This window comes from Bos indicus x Bos taurus, chromosome 1 (assembly GCF_003369695.1).
Source record: "Bos indicus x Bos taurus breed Angus x Brahman F1 hybrid chromosome 1, Bos_hybrid_MaternalHap_v2.0, whole genome shotgun sequence".
NCBI classification, from domain to species: domain Eukaryota; kingdom Metazoa; phylum Chordata; class Mammalia; order Artiodactyla; family Bovidae; genus Bos; species Bos indicus x Bos taurus.
This window is the reverse complement of record NC_040076.1, coordinates 83,260,853-83,280,044: the sequence shown is the minus strand read 5'-3', so window position 1 is coordinate 83,280,044 and position 19,192 is coordinate 83,260,853. Positions and strand designations below refer to the sequence as shown.

At 42.5% G+C, this 19,192-nt stretch overlaps 1 protein-coding gene and 1 pseudogene across 1 annotated transcript in view; one reads left to right on the top strand and one right to left on the bottom strand.

The window, feature by feature from the left end:
• The window catches only part of KLHL6 (kelch like family member 6), a 56,504-nt gene extending 43,659 nt beyond the window's left edge, over window positions 1-12,845 (bottom strand). Inside the window, exon 1 of the mRNA XM_027539904.1 lies at window positions 12,299-12,845. Within this exon, the coding sequence (XP_027395705.1) occupies window positions 12,299-12,585 (287 nt within the window). The 5' untranslated portion in view covers window positions 12,586-12,845. The remainder of the gene's footprint in view (window positions 1-12,298) is intronic.
• Window positions 12,846-16,504: 3,659 nt separating this feature from the next.
• LOC113897836 lies at window positions 16,505-16,973 on the top strand (annotated as a pseudogene).
• Window positions 16,974-19,192: the final 2,219 nt, after the last annotated feature.

Sequence of the window (19,192 nt, the reverse complement as noted above, 5' to 3'; positions counted from 1 at the left end):
TGTGCCTTTTCCCTCTATTAGATTCTTAAGGATCTTAGAGGCAGGAATTGGATTTTATTTCTCTCTCAATTCTTATTTACTGGCCTATTGTTGGATGGATGGAGGAAAAGGAAACTACATATGCAGTCCTGTACTTGGTCCTGTAGGCCAAGTGAACTCCCCTTGTCTCCAAACCCACGTTTCTCCTCTAACTGCCATGAGAATAACTAACAATAACCTTCAAGACTGATTGATGGGAGCAAGGTATGTGTGTGAAGAGCTCTGTGATTCTAGTGATTTTCTAGTGATTCTCCAAATTGGGACTCCAGTCCCACGGTGTTTATCCTAAGCCCTGCTACCCAAGATTTTACATTACAAAGCATGGTGATTGTTTTTCATCTTAATTTGCTTTGCACATCTTTCATCTCTTTGGCCAAAGGTTCCCCTGGCTTCCCCTAAAGAAACACCACTTCCCTCACAACCCTCTTCAGTGAGATCTGCTCTGATTCTCACTTCCCTTGAGCTGGGAGCAGAGTCAGCATTTGCGCTTGCTGTCTACTGCCACATCCTGACTAGACTGTTGCCCTGGAGGCTCCTTATCACCCTCTTTGCCCAAACATTTTCCATCTCAGCCCCCTACAACCCCATGCTGGTTTCTTATGGCCTCCATGCTATTTTCCAGAATTCGAGGCTCAGCTTCTGCTTTGTGAAATTTTTCTGAGCACTCCCTGGCTCTGACCGCTTAAAAACATGCAGAGTGGTCCCAATCCTCACCCCGAGGAGATCAATTGTTGAGGCTTCCCCAGTCCTAAAAGTTATCCATCTTGTGATAGGACAAAGATGACTCTACACGTGCTCCAGACTTCCCCCGCCACAAGCTGCCAAAGAGGAATATGGACCTCCAATACTGTTCTTTGGGCTTTTATGACACAGAATCCAGGGGAAAGGGGGAGGGCGAAAGATGTTCCAGCTGCAGATGGAGAGGAATTTTGAAGCAAGAAGTGAAGAAGTTCCTTCAGGCTGGGCTACCCTCAGGGCCACCCAGATGTGGTCAGATTTGGGATGGACCTCCAGCTGCACTTGCCAAGGTTTGAGCCCTGATGTGGACTGCTACAGTCCCTAGGGAAAGGAGCACCTATTTCTAACTGGTCTGCCCGGATAAGACTTTTTTAAAATTCATACAAAGATATCCAAAAGCCAACAGGTATCAAAGATGTGGATAAGAGAGGGGAATGGGTATGGTGTGTGTCTCCCTCAAAGTGTTTGAGAAAGAAGTTCAGAATTTGAGTTGACTTTGATATTGCTTGTTCTGTATCTGGGCTCTGGCCCACAATGGAGTGGCATGGGTGGGTGAAGGATTGAAAGAGTTAAACTGCCTTCTCTTTCTCTTTCCAATCTTGAAGCTCAGAGAAGTGGGGTTTGTCTTCCAGTCCCCAAGCCTTATTTTCTTCTTTCCCTTCTCGCCAACCAACGGCACCCTCTTCCTTGTTGTCTGGCTGCCCTGAGGGCCCTCAGAGAGGACTCTGAATGTCTCTTGAAACTGTCTCCTTATCCCCACTGCCTTAGCCTTAATTCCAACCTAATCTTCTCTACCTGTAATTTCTGCAGCCACCTGAGGGTGCCCCTAGGTCAGGACCTCCACATCACAGCCCAGAGGGTTATTTTAACAGAGAGACTGGATCACTTTCTCACTTTCCTAATTAAAACTCTTCCCTGGCTTCCTACTTCCTATACATTCCAAAATTTACATCCTAAAATTTACATTCCAAAATTTCATCCTAACCCAACAAACCTTTCATGGTCACCCCTGCCCATCTCTCTTGGCCTTATTGGCCCTTGAAATATTCTTTACTCCAACCCTACCCTTCTTCCTGTGGTCTTATGCTTAGGCTGCATGACAACTGTAACCTCTAACCCTCCCCTATGTCTATGTTCACCCATCTGTTCTCTACATCTGCATCTGTATTCCTGCCCTGCAGATAGGTTCCTCTGGACCATTTAGCTGATGAATGGATAAAGAAGAGGTGGCACATATGTACAATGGAATATTACTCAACCATAAAAAGGACTGATATTGGGTCATTTGTAGAAATGTGGTTAGACCTAGCTAGAGTCTGTCACAGAGTGTAGTAAGTCAGAAGGGGAAAAACAATCATATATTAACACATATATGTGGAATCTTTGTCGTTTCGTTTGTGTGCTGGGTCCACCAACCTCACCTTCTTGAAATTATTCATGAGACATAAACCCTCCCCTAACACCCCCAACACCAAAATGCCCTTTATATGCCAGCCCCCTGCAAGTCTGAGCTTGCTCCACACAACATATGATCTCTTGACAACAGGCAGCTCTTACTTGACCCCAGACCTGAGTCATTGTATGCAAAATTGCTGATGGTTACTTTTTATAGATTTCTGAGTGTCTCCTCAGAAAAAGGCCATGATGCAACTTTTGGTTTGATTGTGTTTTAGAGTCATAACAGTATCAGCACTCCTGCGATTATTGTAGCCTTTCCAAAAATGTTACATGTATTAAAAGAATAAAAAAATCCTTACAGCTGACAGAGGATATGTAGGTTGGCTAAGAGATATTCTTTCATAACAAAGGAAATTTATCTTTTTATACAGAAATGGCCTCTCTGAAAGAACTGGAGAGGGCTTATACTAAAGCAGCAGAGGTGTTATAAAACACAAAGTAACACAAAAAATAAGAAGATAAGAACTAAGGGATTAAAGTAGGAGAAGACTATATCACAGAAACCTAGGCTAAGGAAACCTAATGTACTGAGCTTCCTGACAGTCAAAGCAAACCCAGAAGTGTAACAGGTTGGTTAATTAAAAAGTAAGCCAGGATCTGTTATCTTTATTTAATGGAAATGTACTTTTCCTTTGGTCCAGTTATCCCTATTCTTTCTAGAAAATGCTCTTCCTCCCACCCAGGTTCTACCCCAATCATGTGGTTAAAATAGGAGCTCTCACCATTTTACTGACCTCTCTGTCTTTTTCGTCACACACACACACACACACACGCACACCTGTCTGTCCATCAGTGGACTCCTGAGCTGAGCTGGGGTGACTGTCATGCCCCATATCCCTGCCAGTGATTACTCTCAGATTGGGTAATTGAATGGAGCTGGGTCAATCAGTCTTTCTTGGGGACTTTCCAACTGCAGCTACCCCTCAGCGCTCTCTGGAACAGAAACCGAGAGAAGTGAGATTCAGAGCCGCCAACAGGCAAATTCCACATTGTGAGGCTGCAGTGCACCTGAGCAGCCCCACCTGAGCGCCAAGCGAGGGTGGGAAGGGAGCTCCCTGACTGCTTCCAAGGCCTTGTTCCTCTTCCTCCTGGGCTCTGCTGCCTCCCAGCCCTTCCTATGCTTTGGTTATGTGGCCAAACACCTTCCTCTTTTGCCTAAGCTGGTTAACTTTGAGTTTCTATCCCTCACAGCCCAGAGAATGCTGACCGCTATAGAACACTGAGCAATGGCATGGATGGTGAGCTCCAAGGTGGTTTTATCAAAAGCACAGATATTCTGCATCTGGCCCTCTCATCTCAGGGGCTGTTTGGTGTTTACTATGTTAGAATCTAGCTCTGTAAAGGCATTTTCATAGAGGGACAGTTACATATCCATGTATTTGATTCAGAGATAAAGGTCAGAACTTGAGATGTAAGTGACGAAATTATTTCTCTGTGTGTTTTAGTTGAATGCTAAATGGAACATTATTCAAAACTGGAGAAGAATATTTTTTTCTCTTCCTGATTGAAAAAGATCCCTATGCCCTAGATGCTAGGGTGGAAGTGACAGAGATGACGTTTTATTGAGAATTCAAAAGACCTGATTGCACTCTGCCCTGAGACAGCAACCCCTGCCAGCATCTTTCAAAGGTCTGCAGAAGTCACTCTGTGGGCACGGCACATCTGTGCCCAGAGGGTCACATGAGTGGCCTGTCGAATCCACAATGTTGTGAAGCATTTTGGATTTCCTAACTGCTCCTTCTAGTTTTTCCTGTGGTGACCACGCTTTATCATCCTTCCCTTTTCTGAAGTTGTGCAATAGACTCCTGACTCTTTGAGTACTTCCTGCTCTGACCAGGATGCCACTTAATCAGTGACAGAACCTGCAGGAGGAATATCAAGTTTTTATTCATGTCAAACATTTACAGGGTGTCTGCTTCTGCAGCAGCAGCTCATCCCACTTTCAAGCTGATTCCAGTTCCATGTAAGATGGATGATGCCTTCACGCCACACATTCTCACAGGTATGTACAGTTGCTGTTGCTGTTCAGTTGCTCAGGCATGTCTGATTCTTTGTGAACCCAAGGACTGCAGTACACCAGGCTTGCATGTCCTTCACATCATCCAGAGCTTGCTCAAACTCAAGTCCATTGAGTCAGTGATCTCATCCTTTGTCATCCCCTTCTCCTCCTGCCTTCAATCATTCCCAGCATCAGGGTCTTTTCTAATGAGTAGGTTCTTGGCATCCAGTGGCCAACGTATTGGAGCTTCAGCTTCAGCATCAGTCCTTCCAATGAATATTCAGGACTGAGTTCCTTTAGGATTGACTGGTTGGATCTCCTTGCAGTCCAAGGCACTCTCAAGAGTCTTCGCCAACACCACAGTTCAAAAGCATCAATTCTTCAGCATTCAGCCTACTTTATAGAATGCAAAGGACTACCTACAATTTGGAGGGAAAGGAGGAATAAAAATGCAAGTAATGGTCCTCTTCTCTTCTAAGATCTCAGAAGCTTTATTTCTGATGCATATGTGACAACGGCAGTGAAATTCCCTAATACTTGTTTAGCTCATATTACTTTAAGCCTTGTTCTATATCTAATGTAGGCCTGTCACATAGTAGCTGCATGTAAAGAATCCTTGGCATTTTTTGGTTGCCCAACACCTGAAACCCTCCCGAGGTGTGGCACAACTCTGTTTGAATAAGATGGTGTGTGGCACAGAAGCCACTTCCCTATCCAGAAGCTACAAAAGCTTGATGCTCACTTTCCCAGCTTCTGTCACAGCTAACAACCTAATGTGTCTAACTCAGACTTGACCAATCAGATAAACCAACCCCAGGCTCTGAACTGGGAGCTGGTAACACAAAGAGGCAGAAACAGAGAACCTATTCTAGTAGAAGCAGCAGAAATAGCAGCAGCCTCTGGTTTCCCAAGACAGCAGTGGAATCGTGCCAGGGGCCACAGCTGTGCTAGCATTGGCTTCCAAGTCCTCCTCACCATGGGTTTGAAGTGGCTTTAGGCTCTGGTCCTGGACACTGCCTGGCCTCCCTTTGCTGTTGTCTGTTTTCTGAGTTTGGTACTCTAGCCTTCGGGAGGAGTTACCTACATAAATCCCTTCCCAAAAGAGTCAATTGATTTCTATTCCTTGGAACTAATAAATGTGACTTATTGCCAGGAATAAAATGTTGAGAGAAATACATTTATAAATGAATCCATTTTATTATGTGTATGTCAGACTAACTCACCCGGAGAGGTAGATGCAAATCATCAGCTTCACTGTGTTGTTGATAATTTGCTGAGCCTCAGAGAAGCCAAACAATTTCTCCAGTATTGCACAGCCAAGAAGTGGCAGGGGAAGGACTCAAATGCCAGTGACAGAACCTTGAGATGGTGTTCTTTCCACTCTGTCAGCACTTACCAATTCCAGCCCCAATGATGTCCCATAGGGTCTGAAGTCCTGTGCTTTCAAAGCATGATGTCTCTTTACCTCACACCCTGACCTGCGTATTTATTTCTAACTTGGCCCTTTGACCCAGGCCAGTACCCTCAGGTATGCTGGGTCTCTGCTACCAGGATCTGTCAGCTCAGCCCCCAGACTCAAATTGGGTGAGCATTCCTACTGTCTGCCTATGCCTGTGTGTATATGCACACAAAGGCAATAATTTTTACATCTTCTTGTCATTTTCAGCTTATGTAGACCACACTAGTGCATGGAAGGGAGAGGGAGTTAATGGTCTTTCACAGGCAATGTCCTAACGGCCATATTTCTGCCCAGTGGAGAGGTCTACCTTCAGGTTGGGTCCCAATATGGAAACCATTCTTCCTATTGAAGTGAATTCCCTGGAGGGTGAAATGGAGACAAACGCTATCAACTTGTTATTTAATTGCCAATATTTTGAAGATTAAATCAAATAAAAAAGATTCCAACAAAGTTCCTGGCATGTGATAAATACTCAAAAAATGTTAGTTTTCCATTTCCAAACTGTGAAAAGTACTTAATGTGTATGTATGCTTAGTCACTAAGTCGTGTATGTTACCCCATGGACTGTAGCCCACCAGACTCCTCTGTCTATGGGATTATTCTGGCAAGAGTACTGGAGTGGGTTGTCATTTCCTCCTCCAGGGGATCTCCCCAACTCAGGGATCGAACTGCACATCCTAAGTCTCCTGTATTGGCAGGCAGATTCTTTGCCACTGAGCCATCTGGGAAGCCCTAAGTACTTAATACAAGGTGTTTATTACCACATACTTTATAAAAACAAAATTTTGAAAGCAACCTATATTCATAATGAATGATTTTCATATTATGCATCTGTTAAGAATGATAGCTAAATAGATAAATAGTATTTATGAAAACTATGGAGCACTATAGGCTAAAGATAACAAGAAAAAAGGGTGCAGAGCAGGACGCAGATCATATGGAAACCATGTTTACAAGTATAAGTATGTAATATAAGTATAAATTCATTGGAAAAGACCCTGATGCTGGGAAAGATTGAGGACAGGAGGGAGAGAGGGACAAAGGAGAATGAGATGGTTGAATGGCATCACCGACTCAATGGACACAAATTTGAGCAAACTCTGGGAGACAGTGAAATACAGGGAACCCTGGTATGCTGCAGTCCATAGGGTCACAAAGAGTCAGACACAACTGAGCGACTGAACAACAACAAGTAAGTATAAAATATGCAGGAAAAAAGGTGGAAGAACCACCCCCAAAATGAAAATTAACTTTATCAGAAAATCTCCTAACCCCTTACCGCAAAATATTGCAGCCAGATGTGCTCTGGCATTCAGAATTGTTTGGCTTTTACCATATCATGAATACTACATAGCACCTCTAACACTCCTCAGTTCAACACATTAGCACGCACTTCAGCAGTGAATATATGAATAGTTGTCTTAAGGAAAATAAAGAGTCTAAGTAGCCTCCTCTCAGTTCAGAAGCTGTCTCTTCACCAGGTGAGTGGAGTTCCAGTTAGATTTGGTGATCAAATAAATTATGGAAAACTTTCCCATTTTTAGCACTTTGGGGATTTTGAAATTGCAGGTAAGAGACTATAGATCTATAGTACTTAATTATTAACCACCATAATGGTTCTGCCAACAGGACAATATTAAAGGTGTAAAATACACACCCCAATGCTAGAAGTACAGTTATCAGTTCATCTGAGTTCACCAGCAGTGCCCAGTGTGGCAGTAGCAATCCTCGCTGTTTTTGCCATTAGCCAGATTTTAAATCCAGACTCAGACGGCTGTAACTCATCTTTGTTTATGCTATCACCTGCACTTGCTGGTTCCTTTCTAGATAGTTTACATTATTATGGAGAAAACGCCAAGAATTACATCTAAACAGAGCTTAAGAGTAAAGCCCAGTTTACCCTTGACCCCCTTTCTGCCATCCAGTAATTGGCTAATATAGAATAATTATTAATAAACTGTACCCACAATACCCTTCCCATTCCTGGCCTTGGGCTTGATTTTTGTAGCTAGTGAGTAAAGTCCCCTTATCACAGCCTCAGGGAACCAGACCCACAGACTGAAGTACTGAGGTACAAGGCAGGGCTAAGTCCAGGCAGAGATTTCAGGCATCAGCAGCAACAAAGGAGCTTGCTGTTGGTAGCCTCAGCCTGGAAGCTTATATATTCACATAGGAAGAGTGGCTCATCACGTAGGACTAAGAGTAGCCTGACAACCCCTCCCTACATCACTGGTACTCTCCTCCCTCTGCCAACCCTAGGAATCACAACACTGTTGCCCTCATGGGTCAACATCAGAATTTGCCATATTCTGCAGTGAGATGCTCACCTGCAAACGGACAGAACCACTGGCTTAAATGGAGATCATTCCATAAGTGTGGCCTGGTATGCAGGATGTACAAGCCCTTCTAAGGACTTTGATTTGGGGAAGGGTCCAGAAGGAAACACAAATGGCAGCTTAGTCGCAATCTTATAAAAGACACCAGAAGTCTTATAAAAGTTGTGGAAACATTGTTATAAATGTTAAACCTGTACTTCCCTAATTTTTCCTAAGCTTTATTCTCCCTCACCCTTTTCTCAGCCTCAACTCTAGTGTTTTCCCAGCTTCCTCATTCCACTCTAGACTTTTAAATAGGCCCCCAAAGGGAACTACATCGTCTGAGTTACTAATATAGTCCCTATTTACAGCCACTGTGTTTACACAAGCAGCTAGACAGTAGCTGGGGAGCAGGTTCAGAGAAGCTGTTTGGGATAATGGGAGTGATAAAAATGCTGGGGGTGGATAGAACTGACAGATCTTCTGATGCATTGGACCACATGAAACATGACCATGGAGAGGCTGTGAGCAAAAAATACCCCGAAAACTAAGCAAATGGAAAAAAAAAAAGAGTGAGTTATTAGGAAAGACAAAAAGTTTTATAAGAAAGAAAATGTAACTGTAACATACAATTTGGCTCAACAGAAAACAATGTATTCATGGGTATAATGTACACTTTTAATACAAATGTATCAAAAATGTGATAGTATTATACTGAGAGATTATAGGTAAGGGAGATGGGTTTAAGTGCTAAATCCTTATCAGACACACTAGAAGATTAATGAATGATGTCTAACATTGAAAAATGAAAGAGCAGTATAAGAATATTTTATATAAATATAAATATAATAACAGAAGAAACAGTAACAGCTAAACATTGAAAATGGTGGACTCTAGTGACCAGAACTGACAGGTGGAGGAAATGAAGAGGAATTTTTGGTTTTCATTATTAGCTTTTAAATACTATTTGACTTTTTGTTAAGTATTTGCATGTAGTATTTTGATTAAAATAATTTTTTATAAAAATAAATTTTATTTGAAAGGCTATGAAATGATGGTTCACAGAAAATCCCATTGATGGAGGAACCTGACATGCTACAGTCCATGGGGTCGTGGGGTGTTGGACACAACTGAGCACAAAAGAACTGCAGATGACCCTTAAACATATGAAAATATATCTGGGCTTCCCTGATGGCTCTGTGGTAAAGAATCCGCCTGCCAATGCAGGAGACATGGGTTCCATCCCTGGTCTGGGAAGACCCCACATACCAAGGAACAATTAAGCCCATGCGCCACAACTGTTGAGCCTGCGCTCTGGAGCCCCGGACCGCAATTACTGAAGCCCATGCACCCAAGAGCTCGTGCTACTCAGCAAGAGAAGCCACCACAATGAGAAGTCTGCACACCACAGCCATAGGGTAGTCCCCACTCTCCCCAGCTAGAGAAAAGCCCATGCAGCAGTGACGACTCAGCACAGCAAAAAATTAACTGATTCACTGAAAAAATTTTCAAAAACATACAAAAAAAAAAAAACAAAACAGATATTTGACCTTATCAAAATAGAGACATGCAAATTAAAACTACCTTGAGATACTATTTCTCATCTATCAGATTGGGAAAAACCCCAAAGTTAGATGCTATCCTGTTCTGGGAAGGCTGTAGGGAGCTCAAAATTATTGAACCCCTATTAAGAAGAATTTGGCAATAGCCACTAAACTGCAGCTGCATTTCTCTTTGACTCAGCAAACTCTCATCTAGAAAGGCTCCCCCAGACATTCCTGCATGCATATGAAAGGACATAAAAGATTATTCATTATAACATTGTTTATAATAGCAAACAATTAGAAACAATCCAAATGTATGTCGATAAGGGATTGGTTAAATAAATGATGGCTCCATCACTGAGTGGAAAATATTTATATTCTCAATGAATAAGAAAAAAAAAACCTACAAAATTTTACAACCAGCTTCAAGCCCTCCAGAGCTCAGGGGGCTATGTCGGAAGCCTCTCAGACAGAGCAGAATCTCTGGCCTTCTGAAGCCTGACCATAAAAGGAACTTGGCTCCCAGGCCCTTTCGAAATCTTAGAAACAAGCCAGGCAGTGAGGGAATGTAAGACTTGATGTCAGTCTTGGGTCCCAACCCCACTTGGGCACTGTGTTAACTGAGACACTCCAAGCTTGGGTTCCTCATCAAGAATTGGGGAGACAATTCCCCACATCAGGGGGGCTGTCATGAGGATTAAGTGGGACAGTGTATGTGACACAGGTGGCACAGGGCTTTACCTACAATAAGTGCTCAACAACACAAGTTATTTTAAACAGTAGCACCGGAAAAAAAGAATCCTGTCTCCGGGATTGCATTCATTATAGGGGGACAGTCACCCTGGAAATACTAAGATAAGAATCAAAAAAAAGAATGGAAGGAATTCCCCTTCATGACCAGGCAGTTTGGGAAGAGACTTGTCATCCACTGGCAGACACATTCACCACGTGGCTGCCTCCAGCTTTTCATTGCCCTATGGCTGTCTCTGGAGTTGGCACACACTCTCCCGCACACACTCTCCCTAAGTATTCTAGATCATCAGGCTTGGAAGGACCTGAACCCAAACACCTTCTCTTTGGACTGAGAAACCCCAGAACTAGAGAAACCAGTGATGTACGCAAAACCACATAGCTGGCAGTCCTGTTTCGTAGCCAGGTAGAGCGGCTAATGAAACTGGTAATCAGGTACATGTTGTATGATTGCAGTTTTCTAGTGACTCAAAGCAAAAAGAATAAACCTGAAAGTGAGTGCTCAGCACATACATAGGCTAAATTGACTTTCATTCATTTCTGAAAGGGGTTGTGATCAGTGTGAAAGCATATGGTCGATACTGGTGGAGTAAGTAATGTGTTTATCTAAGTCAACCCAGCCTTATGGCTGTGCCAACGTGTTACCTTTTACATGCTTCTAGTGGAGTAAAGCCTCCAATTTAGGGGCAGTTTGTACTGCAATAAAAACAAAAATTTCTAGAATGTGCCCAATCTGTGCTCCAGCAATGACTAGATATGTCATGTTGGGTTTCCATTTCCTCATCTGTAAAAGGGCATATCAGGCACTTTCATCATGCTGTTGCAAAAATAAAATCAGATAACTGCATATAGAGACCCTACTTCCTACAAACCCAGATATCCCCTTGCCTGTTCTATATACGGGACCTGATCAGTTTCACAACAGCATATAGACCTTGCTCTTTGAAGTCCAAAGATTTTCCCCTAAGCATCTCAAAAAATAAAATAAAATACCTTCCATGATATTTACATAAGTAAATAGCTTTTAATTTCCTCAGCCAGAACCAAGAGTTAAGAAGAATCTTGATAAGAAGAATTACAATTTTTATTTCTTCTTCAAGTTCCCCAAATAACTTTTGCATCCACATTTCCCTTGGAAACTGGTTCCCACCATGTCTACATTGATCTGAAAAACTCTGGATCCAGCCAAATTCACAAGGTTCCTGATTCTCCCACATTCCTTCCCCCAAGAATTTGCTCACTACATGGTTCTTAGCTGAAATAGACTGAGGTGAAGAATTTCAACAGAGATATATCAAGCATTTACTAAATTCTAGGCACTGTGTGAAACTCTTCCCTCTCACATTTAATTATGACAATAATCCTGAGAGATAAGCATCAGTGTTCCCATCTTACAGATGACAAAACAGGAACTCAGAGCATTAAATTACTTGCCTTAAGTCCGGGCTCAGGAAGGGGCAGAGTGGGTTGGAACCCCGATCTCTAAGTTTGTTATAACTAGGCGTCTCTAACTTCTAAAGCACTTTTGTAACTGCTTTCCCTTCCCACCCTACTCCCTACACAACAACAGAAGCCCCTGCTTTTCAGCAAGTCATTGGCTAACTTTAAGAATGGCCACATCATTTTTTCTCCATGTCTGTTGGTGAACAAAGACAGCATTATGTTTCCAACACAGTAGTCAGGTGCTGGGGGGAAAAAAAATCCCATAACTTCAGTAATCTTCCACCCTCTGGACTAAGACATATACACATTAAAGCTCACCATAAGGTATAAACATTGCTTTGAAATGATGCAAGCTCTCTTTTAGTAGGACTTAAATTCTAAACTCTAAGGTTTAATAGCTTCCTTTTTTGTACATATCTTTAATAGACACACAAACCTAAACAGATAGACTAACTGTCAATACAACAGCCAACCAGTTCAATCGGGCTGTCACATCAATTCAGATTTCCCTTACGACCTGCACCTGATTTGACTCTGGTCCTAGGCTGCTGACCTGAAATAGTTGCTGGCCGCGGCAAGCACCACGCGGTGGCAGGAGAATTCCTGGATGTCCACACACAAGATGACGTCGGTCAGAGCGTTTTCCACTCGCAGGGTCTCCAGGCCATTCTGCAGAATTAAGGAGAGTCCTGTGTCGTCAAATTTTACCTTATCCCCATTTAAGATTTCTACCAGGTCTCCCCTTTTCTCGGGGGGCTCATCTGTAGACAGTGCCAAGGGCCCTTCCAAACTCTTCTCTACCACGTCGTCCATGGTCCAGGTGCCCCTTTGTCCTGCCATCAACACTCAGACTGAAGGAGCGCCCAAGTTTCAGGCAGGTCACATTGCAGAAGCTGGGCGGATTTCCTGTGCAGGGCCCTCCACTTATCACCAGCTGTCACACACACATAACAGGAAGTCTCGCACTTTCTCATCCTGTTACTACAAACGCCAGTAACTTCTATTCTTCTTCTTTCTGCAATCATCACAAGGTTAGAAATTACTTAGAAGGGTGTGTAGGAAGGGGCTCCATAGAAAAGGAGTGGCTTCTCAGAGTCTTTTATTAGTGCCGTGTGGCTATTTTGGTCCACCTCCCCCATCATATCCGTGATCAGGAAGCCTCTGGTTCTGGTCATTACATTTGTACTTCCGGTGCTTCTATATCCCAAGGTGTCAATGACGGAATGGACATGGGACATTCTAAATCCTCTTCCTCCTTCCATCCAGGAGTCCGGGACCCCATGATAAGACCCCCACTCAGTTCCTCAGGAACCTTGGAAAGCCCTACGTAGCTCTGACATTCTTATTTCTGTCAACACTGCGTGTCATCTGTCTTTGTCCTCTTCCCTGCTCAGGGGAAAACGATGTCATGGCAATTATTAGTGATCCCTTCCCCCTCCCTATTGTTTATTGTTTTAGATATGCCTCTGGGGGCAGAGAAGAAATGGCCTCTAGAAGCTCCATTCCCAGGGTCTTCTCTCTTGGAAGACCAATCTGGGTGGGTCAACACCCAGATTGCCCTAGGAAGTCTCAAGTTGGCCTGACCTCACTCAGCATCTATTGGTCATGGGTCTAGTAGTGGATTGTCAAGTATTTTCATTGCATCTGCAGGTCTCCATTAAATAGAAAAAACTGTCTTTTATTAACCTCTTGCTATATCCTAGGAAATTTATAGGAGTTAATGTATGTTAATCCTTATAACAACCCAATGGTGCTAATAAGACTTACTTAATTTTACAGCTAAGGAAAGTGAAGCTCTGCTCAAGTGAGTGGCAGAACCCAGTTCTCAACTCTAAAGCACCCATTTCTGGCTATCAGAGCTGTAATATCATGTTGGCCCTGGCTTCTTGTATCCCAGGGAGAGAACTGCTGGGCTTGCCTACTACAGCTACCCTAGCTACCCTACCTCACCAAAGCAGCTTCTGCTGTCTGCACCTGCACTCATTCCACTTGTGGAAGTGGGCAGCAATGATCTGCAAGAGTCCAATCCTTTCTCTTTCCTGGTCAATGGTGACTCCCTCTCCTGGAGTTCCAGTTCTGCTTCAGCTCTTCTTTTCTTCCATGGATACTTACTCCTAAAATCGGGGCCTTTGATATTCCCCCCCAACTAGTTCTTCATCCAGAGCTCTGTTAATCAAGATGCTTTGGACTTCTGGGAATTCCCTAGCAGATGAGTTGTTAGGACTCCATGCTTCCATTGCAGTTGGCATGGGTTGAATCCTTGGTCAGGGAACTAAGATCTCACAAGCTGTGCCCAGGGCTAAAAAAAACAACAAAAAAAATGCTTTTGGCTTCAAAGACAGAATATCCCATCAAAAGTGGTTTAAACAATAAGAGTCTCCTATTATAAGAAACTAGAAGTGTGGAGTCCCAGGTTGATCCAGAAGTTCAGTGATGTCATCAAGGACAGAAGATTCTCCCATCTTTCACTCTATCTCCCTTGGAATGATAAAGGTATACTGACATGGTCACACAATAGCTGTCACAGTACAAAACACCATGTTTTCACAGAACTCTGGTCCAAAATCAGGACAAAAAAAGCACAGATCTCTTCTCCTCCATCTCTCTCTTTTTATCAGAGACAGAAGTATTTCCTGAAATCCCCATGATACTTTTCCAGGCCAGTTGGCCACCTCAGACCAAATACCAGGAAATATAAATTGAATACTATGATTGGCTTGCATCAAACACAATTCATCCACTGGGAATAGTCCATCTCCCCAAGATCAAGAAATGGCCATGTGATAGCTGAACAGAGGTACAGCCTGTTAACGCAGAACATGGGTTGTGTATACAACTAGTTCCCTGTGCCTGCCACAAAGACACACACAAGCCAAACTCCTCCTGCAGGCCTTGGCCAGGGAGAGCTCAGAACTTCACCTCTATGACTCTAAACACCTCCTCTAGGAGAGCTGAGGACAGCACATGACCCAATGCCTCTCGTGGCATTTTGTCCTCTACAACCTCTCAGATTATAAACAACACTGGCCATATTCAATTCCACCCAACCACTTCAAATACAACAAAATTAAGAATGTAACTCAATTCTTTGTTTCTGAAGCATTGTATCGAGGCCAAATCTTATTCTTTAAACTTTAAGAAAAAAATCTGTAACATGAATATATATCCAGTGATTAAACATGAACATACAATTTAATAAATTATTGTAAAGATAAATGTAAGTATAACCTGAGTATATAATGCATCACCAGGAGAGTACCTCCTGTGCGTCTTCCTAGTCCTAATCACTTTCTGCCCCTACAATTAACCATATTGACAGTTTCATACTTTCTATTATAGATTTACCAACTAAATAATCATCCATAAATAATATAATATTTTGTGTATAAATTTTTAATGTGTATAAGCATAATTATAGTTATCTGCATTTTAGTATGCCTTCTTTCATTCATATTTATCTTTTTTTAAGATTCAACCACATTTCTGCCTGTTTTTTATTTTCTATGTGTCATCTGTGCCACATTTTCACATTCCACTGCTGCTGCTAAGTCGCTTCAGTCGTGTCCGACTCTGTGCGACCCCACAGATGGCAGCCCACCAGGCTCCCCCGTCCCTGGGATTCTCCAGGCAAGAACACTGGAATGGGTTGCCATTTCCTTCTCCAGTGCATGAAAGTGAGAAGTGAAAGTGAAGTCGCTCAGTTGTGTCTGACTCTTCGAGACCCCGTGGACTGCAGCCTACCAGGCTCCTCCGTCCATGGGATTTTCCAGGCAAGAGTACTGGAGTGGGGTGCCATTGCCTTTCCACTACTGATGAATATCTGAGTGGCAAGTCAGTGGTTGTTTTGTTTGTTTGTGTTTTTAGTTTATTCACCAAGTTTTGCAACCACGACCACTACTAACATGGATTTTTTTTTTTTTCGTCTGCACCATACATTATGCAGGATCTTAGTTTCCTGACCAGGCATTAAACCTGTGCCCCATGCAGTGGAAAGGCAGAGTCCTAACAACTGAACCACCATGGAAGTCCAAGAATTTGTCAATTCTTCATTCATGGTGGATCCTGTTCACCAAGTTCCCCAATAGAATTTCATATACCTCCCAAATCCACCCACTCCACCACCTGAATAAGACTGTTATCTTCCCCCAAACCTTCCATTTTCCTAGTAGGCAAGTCCACACAAAGTTGTACCATGAGTGTGATAAGATCTATGATTAAATTTTAGTGCAAAGGTAAAAAACACAATCAGTGTGTCTATGTCAAACTGGATAAGCTCTGAGATTCATCATGAAATGGTAAATATTCTTCACAGCTACAAGCAAAATAATTCCGTTCTGCATAAACTTTATTTTCCTACCATGCGATGAAATATACAAACCATCGGCAAAAGCTTTACTCCTGAGAAAAGAATCTAATTATATCTTACTAAGCTAGTTGGCTTTATGATGCTTGTAAAGAATAGATTCTCTCCCCATACAAATGGGTGGCTGCTTCAAAGAAAATTTCTATTCTTAGAAATGCTGGAGAGTCCATGCCCCCCAAGAGTGACCTTCACCTGACAAAAACTTAGACAAAAAACTCTAGCTTCCTTGTCTCTTTGTGGACAGCAATGAAGTATGTTATACACCTTAGAGTCCTCTCACTTCTTATCCTATTATGACTTTGTGTCCTAGTTTGTCTCTTGGTCGAGCTTGCGCTCAAGATATTAAGGGGTTCTCTCTTTTTGGCTGAAATTGCCAACCTCCAGTATTGTGCCAAAATGACCAACATGAAGGGCAAGGAGAGCAGCACCCATTGTAGGTTCTCTAAACCTTTAAGAAAACATGGAATTGTTCCTTCAGTCACATCCATGTGAGTCTTCTACAACAAAGGTGGTATTGTAGAGATCATGTTCAAAAAGGAATTCCCCACAAATGTTCTCAGGGTGAAACTGGGAGAGTCTAGTGTTACCCAGCATGCTGGTGGCACTGCTGGAAACAAACAAGTTAAGGGCAAGGCTCTGGACAAGAGAACTAATGTAAACACTGAGCGGATTCAGCCCTCTAAGAGCTGAGATAGCTTCCTGAAATGTGTGAAGGAAAGTCATCAGAAAAACAGAAAGCCAAGAGAAAAGTACTTGGGTTCAACTGAAGCACCAGACTTCTCCCCCTAGAGAAGCATTCTATGTAGGAACCAGTGGAAAGGAGCCTTAGCTGCTGGAACCCATTCCCTACAAATCTGTGGTGTAATAGGTGTAAAAAAATAAAAGACCTCTGTGTTGTGTTAGTCACACAGTTGTGTCTGACTCTTTGAAAGCCCATGGACTGTCCTATGGACTTCTGTCCATGGAACTCTTCAGGCAAGAATACCAAAGTGTGTTTCCATTTCCTACTCCAGAGGATCTTCCCAAACCAGGGATCAAACCCAGGTCTCCTGCATTGCAGGCAGATTCTTTATTGTCTGAGCCACCAGGAAAGCCCCAAAGACCTCTGGGCTGTGGGGTGGGGGGATGATATTAAAGGCTCTGGTGGCAGGCCTCAGGTTTGAAATTCATGGAAGAATGTTAACCCTGGAAGACATCAGAGAATTAAGGCAAGACATTAGACCTGGAGGAACAGCAATACCAACAACGGGGCTCAGAGTACAGAGTACTATAGATGGACATAAGGTCAGAGCAAGGTCAGTTGGTTATAATTTTTGGAAAGGATCTAAAAAAACACAGATCAAAGTCTGTTTCTTTATCTGTAAATTGTACCTAATAACAGTATCCACCTAGATGTGTTGTGAAGAGGGGGAAATGAGTTAATATGTGAAGCCTTTCACACAATGCCTGGCATACAGTAAGCATTAGCTATTATTCTTCAAGCATTTCTGTAGAAAAGAAAGTATGTGCCTTTTATTCTAAATTTGGCTTCTGGCTCCAGACCAAAAAACTCCTTCAATACAATGGTCTTTGTTAGTATCCTCAGGCTGTTTATTATCCCCCTGTTATCTTGGATCATTTCCATATAGTCTGTGCAGAGGGGCCCGTAGACCACCATCTCCCCCGGGGAAATAAACATTCCCATCACTCCACCCTGTGCGTCAGAAACATTATTGTACCGAGAGTCACAATTTTCAGAAGTATTTAGCTGTCTGGGAAATTCTTCCCAGAAATTAAGCCAGATTAAAGAGGTAATTTGAAAAATACCTTATTCCAAATGTATATAAAAACATACTATGTGTATTATACGCTATAATATTTATTTGTTCAGCTGCATCACCCGGGGTTTTCGTTGCAGTCCATGAATTCTCTGTAGCACCGCAGTAGTTGCAGCATACAGGCTTCCTTGTTCTGTGGCATGTGGGCTCTTCATTCCATGACCAGGATTGAACCCATGTCCCCTGCAGTGCAAGTCAGATTCTTAACCTGTGGACTACCAAGGAAGTCTCTATTATATTTACAATATGAAAATGCAACTTTTTCAAAGAATGCATTAAAATACATAATGTATATTAATATACTCATTATAAACATTAATGTATTATAAATGATATTATTACTATGAAGAGAAACATTGTCATGTTCTTGGGTTAAGTATCTTACATGCTTTATCTCATCTTCTTTTCTTATATCCTGAGAATTTGATAAAATAGGTAGGTTGTTTTCCTCTTTTTACAGTTGAGGAAACCAAGGCTTAAAACTGAAGTTTGATTCCCCTGAAACTATCAACATTGTTAATCAGCTATAGTGTCAAAGTGTTAGTCCCTCAGCAGTGTCCAGCTCTTTGTACTCCATGGACAGGCTCTTCTGTCCATGGAATTCTCCAGGCAAGGATACTGGAGTTGGTGAACATTCCCTTCTCCATACCCCAATAGGAAGGAAAAAAAAAAAATTGAAGTTGGGTGTTTCGTTCCAGTTCACACAGGCAGTTCTAAGTAAGTCAGTTACAGCACCTGATTTGCCCATGACTTATTCTAATGGAAAGTTTCCAGTTCACCTCTTCTATTGCCCAGTAAGTCATTTTGGGGCTTGTTACTAACTAGAGTGGATGCCCCATCCGAAGACAGCCACGTGTCCATAGGCAGTAGTCCAAGGACACATGGAGCTGGCTCAAAAAGATCAAATGGGACAACTAGAGACTCTCTAATTTGAAAAAAAGAAACACAGAGTTTTCCGTGAGAACCGAAATAAGAGGCAAAAAGATATATCAAGAGATGCCATAGGTTGAGTCAGAACCATGCCAAATTAAAGCCATTTGGAAACCAAACTTCTGAAAAGCAAAAACTGTAAGTAAGAAGAACTTGGAAAGTTAAAGTGGAGATCAAAGCTGATGTGTACAGAGTAGCTGAGACAGGTCACCCTGAGACTGAGTGGAGAGCCATGGATTCCTTTTGCCCAAATCCCAAGGCTGCTCTGAATCTGGATCAAGTTTCTAGCTCTAGTTGCAGCTCCACTTTGAATTTCAGAGAGATTTCTGCCTAGATT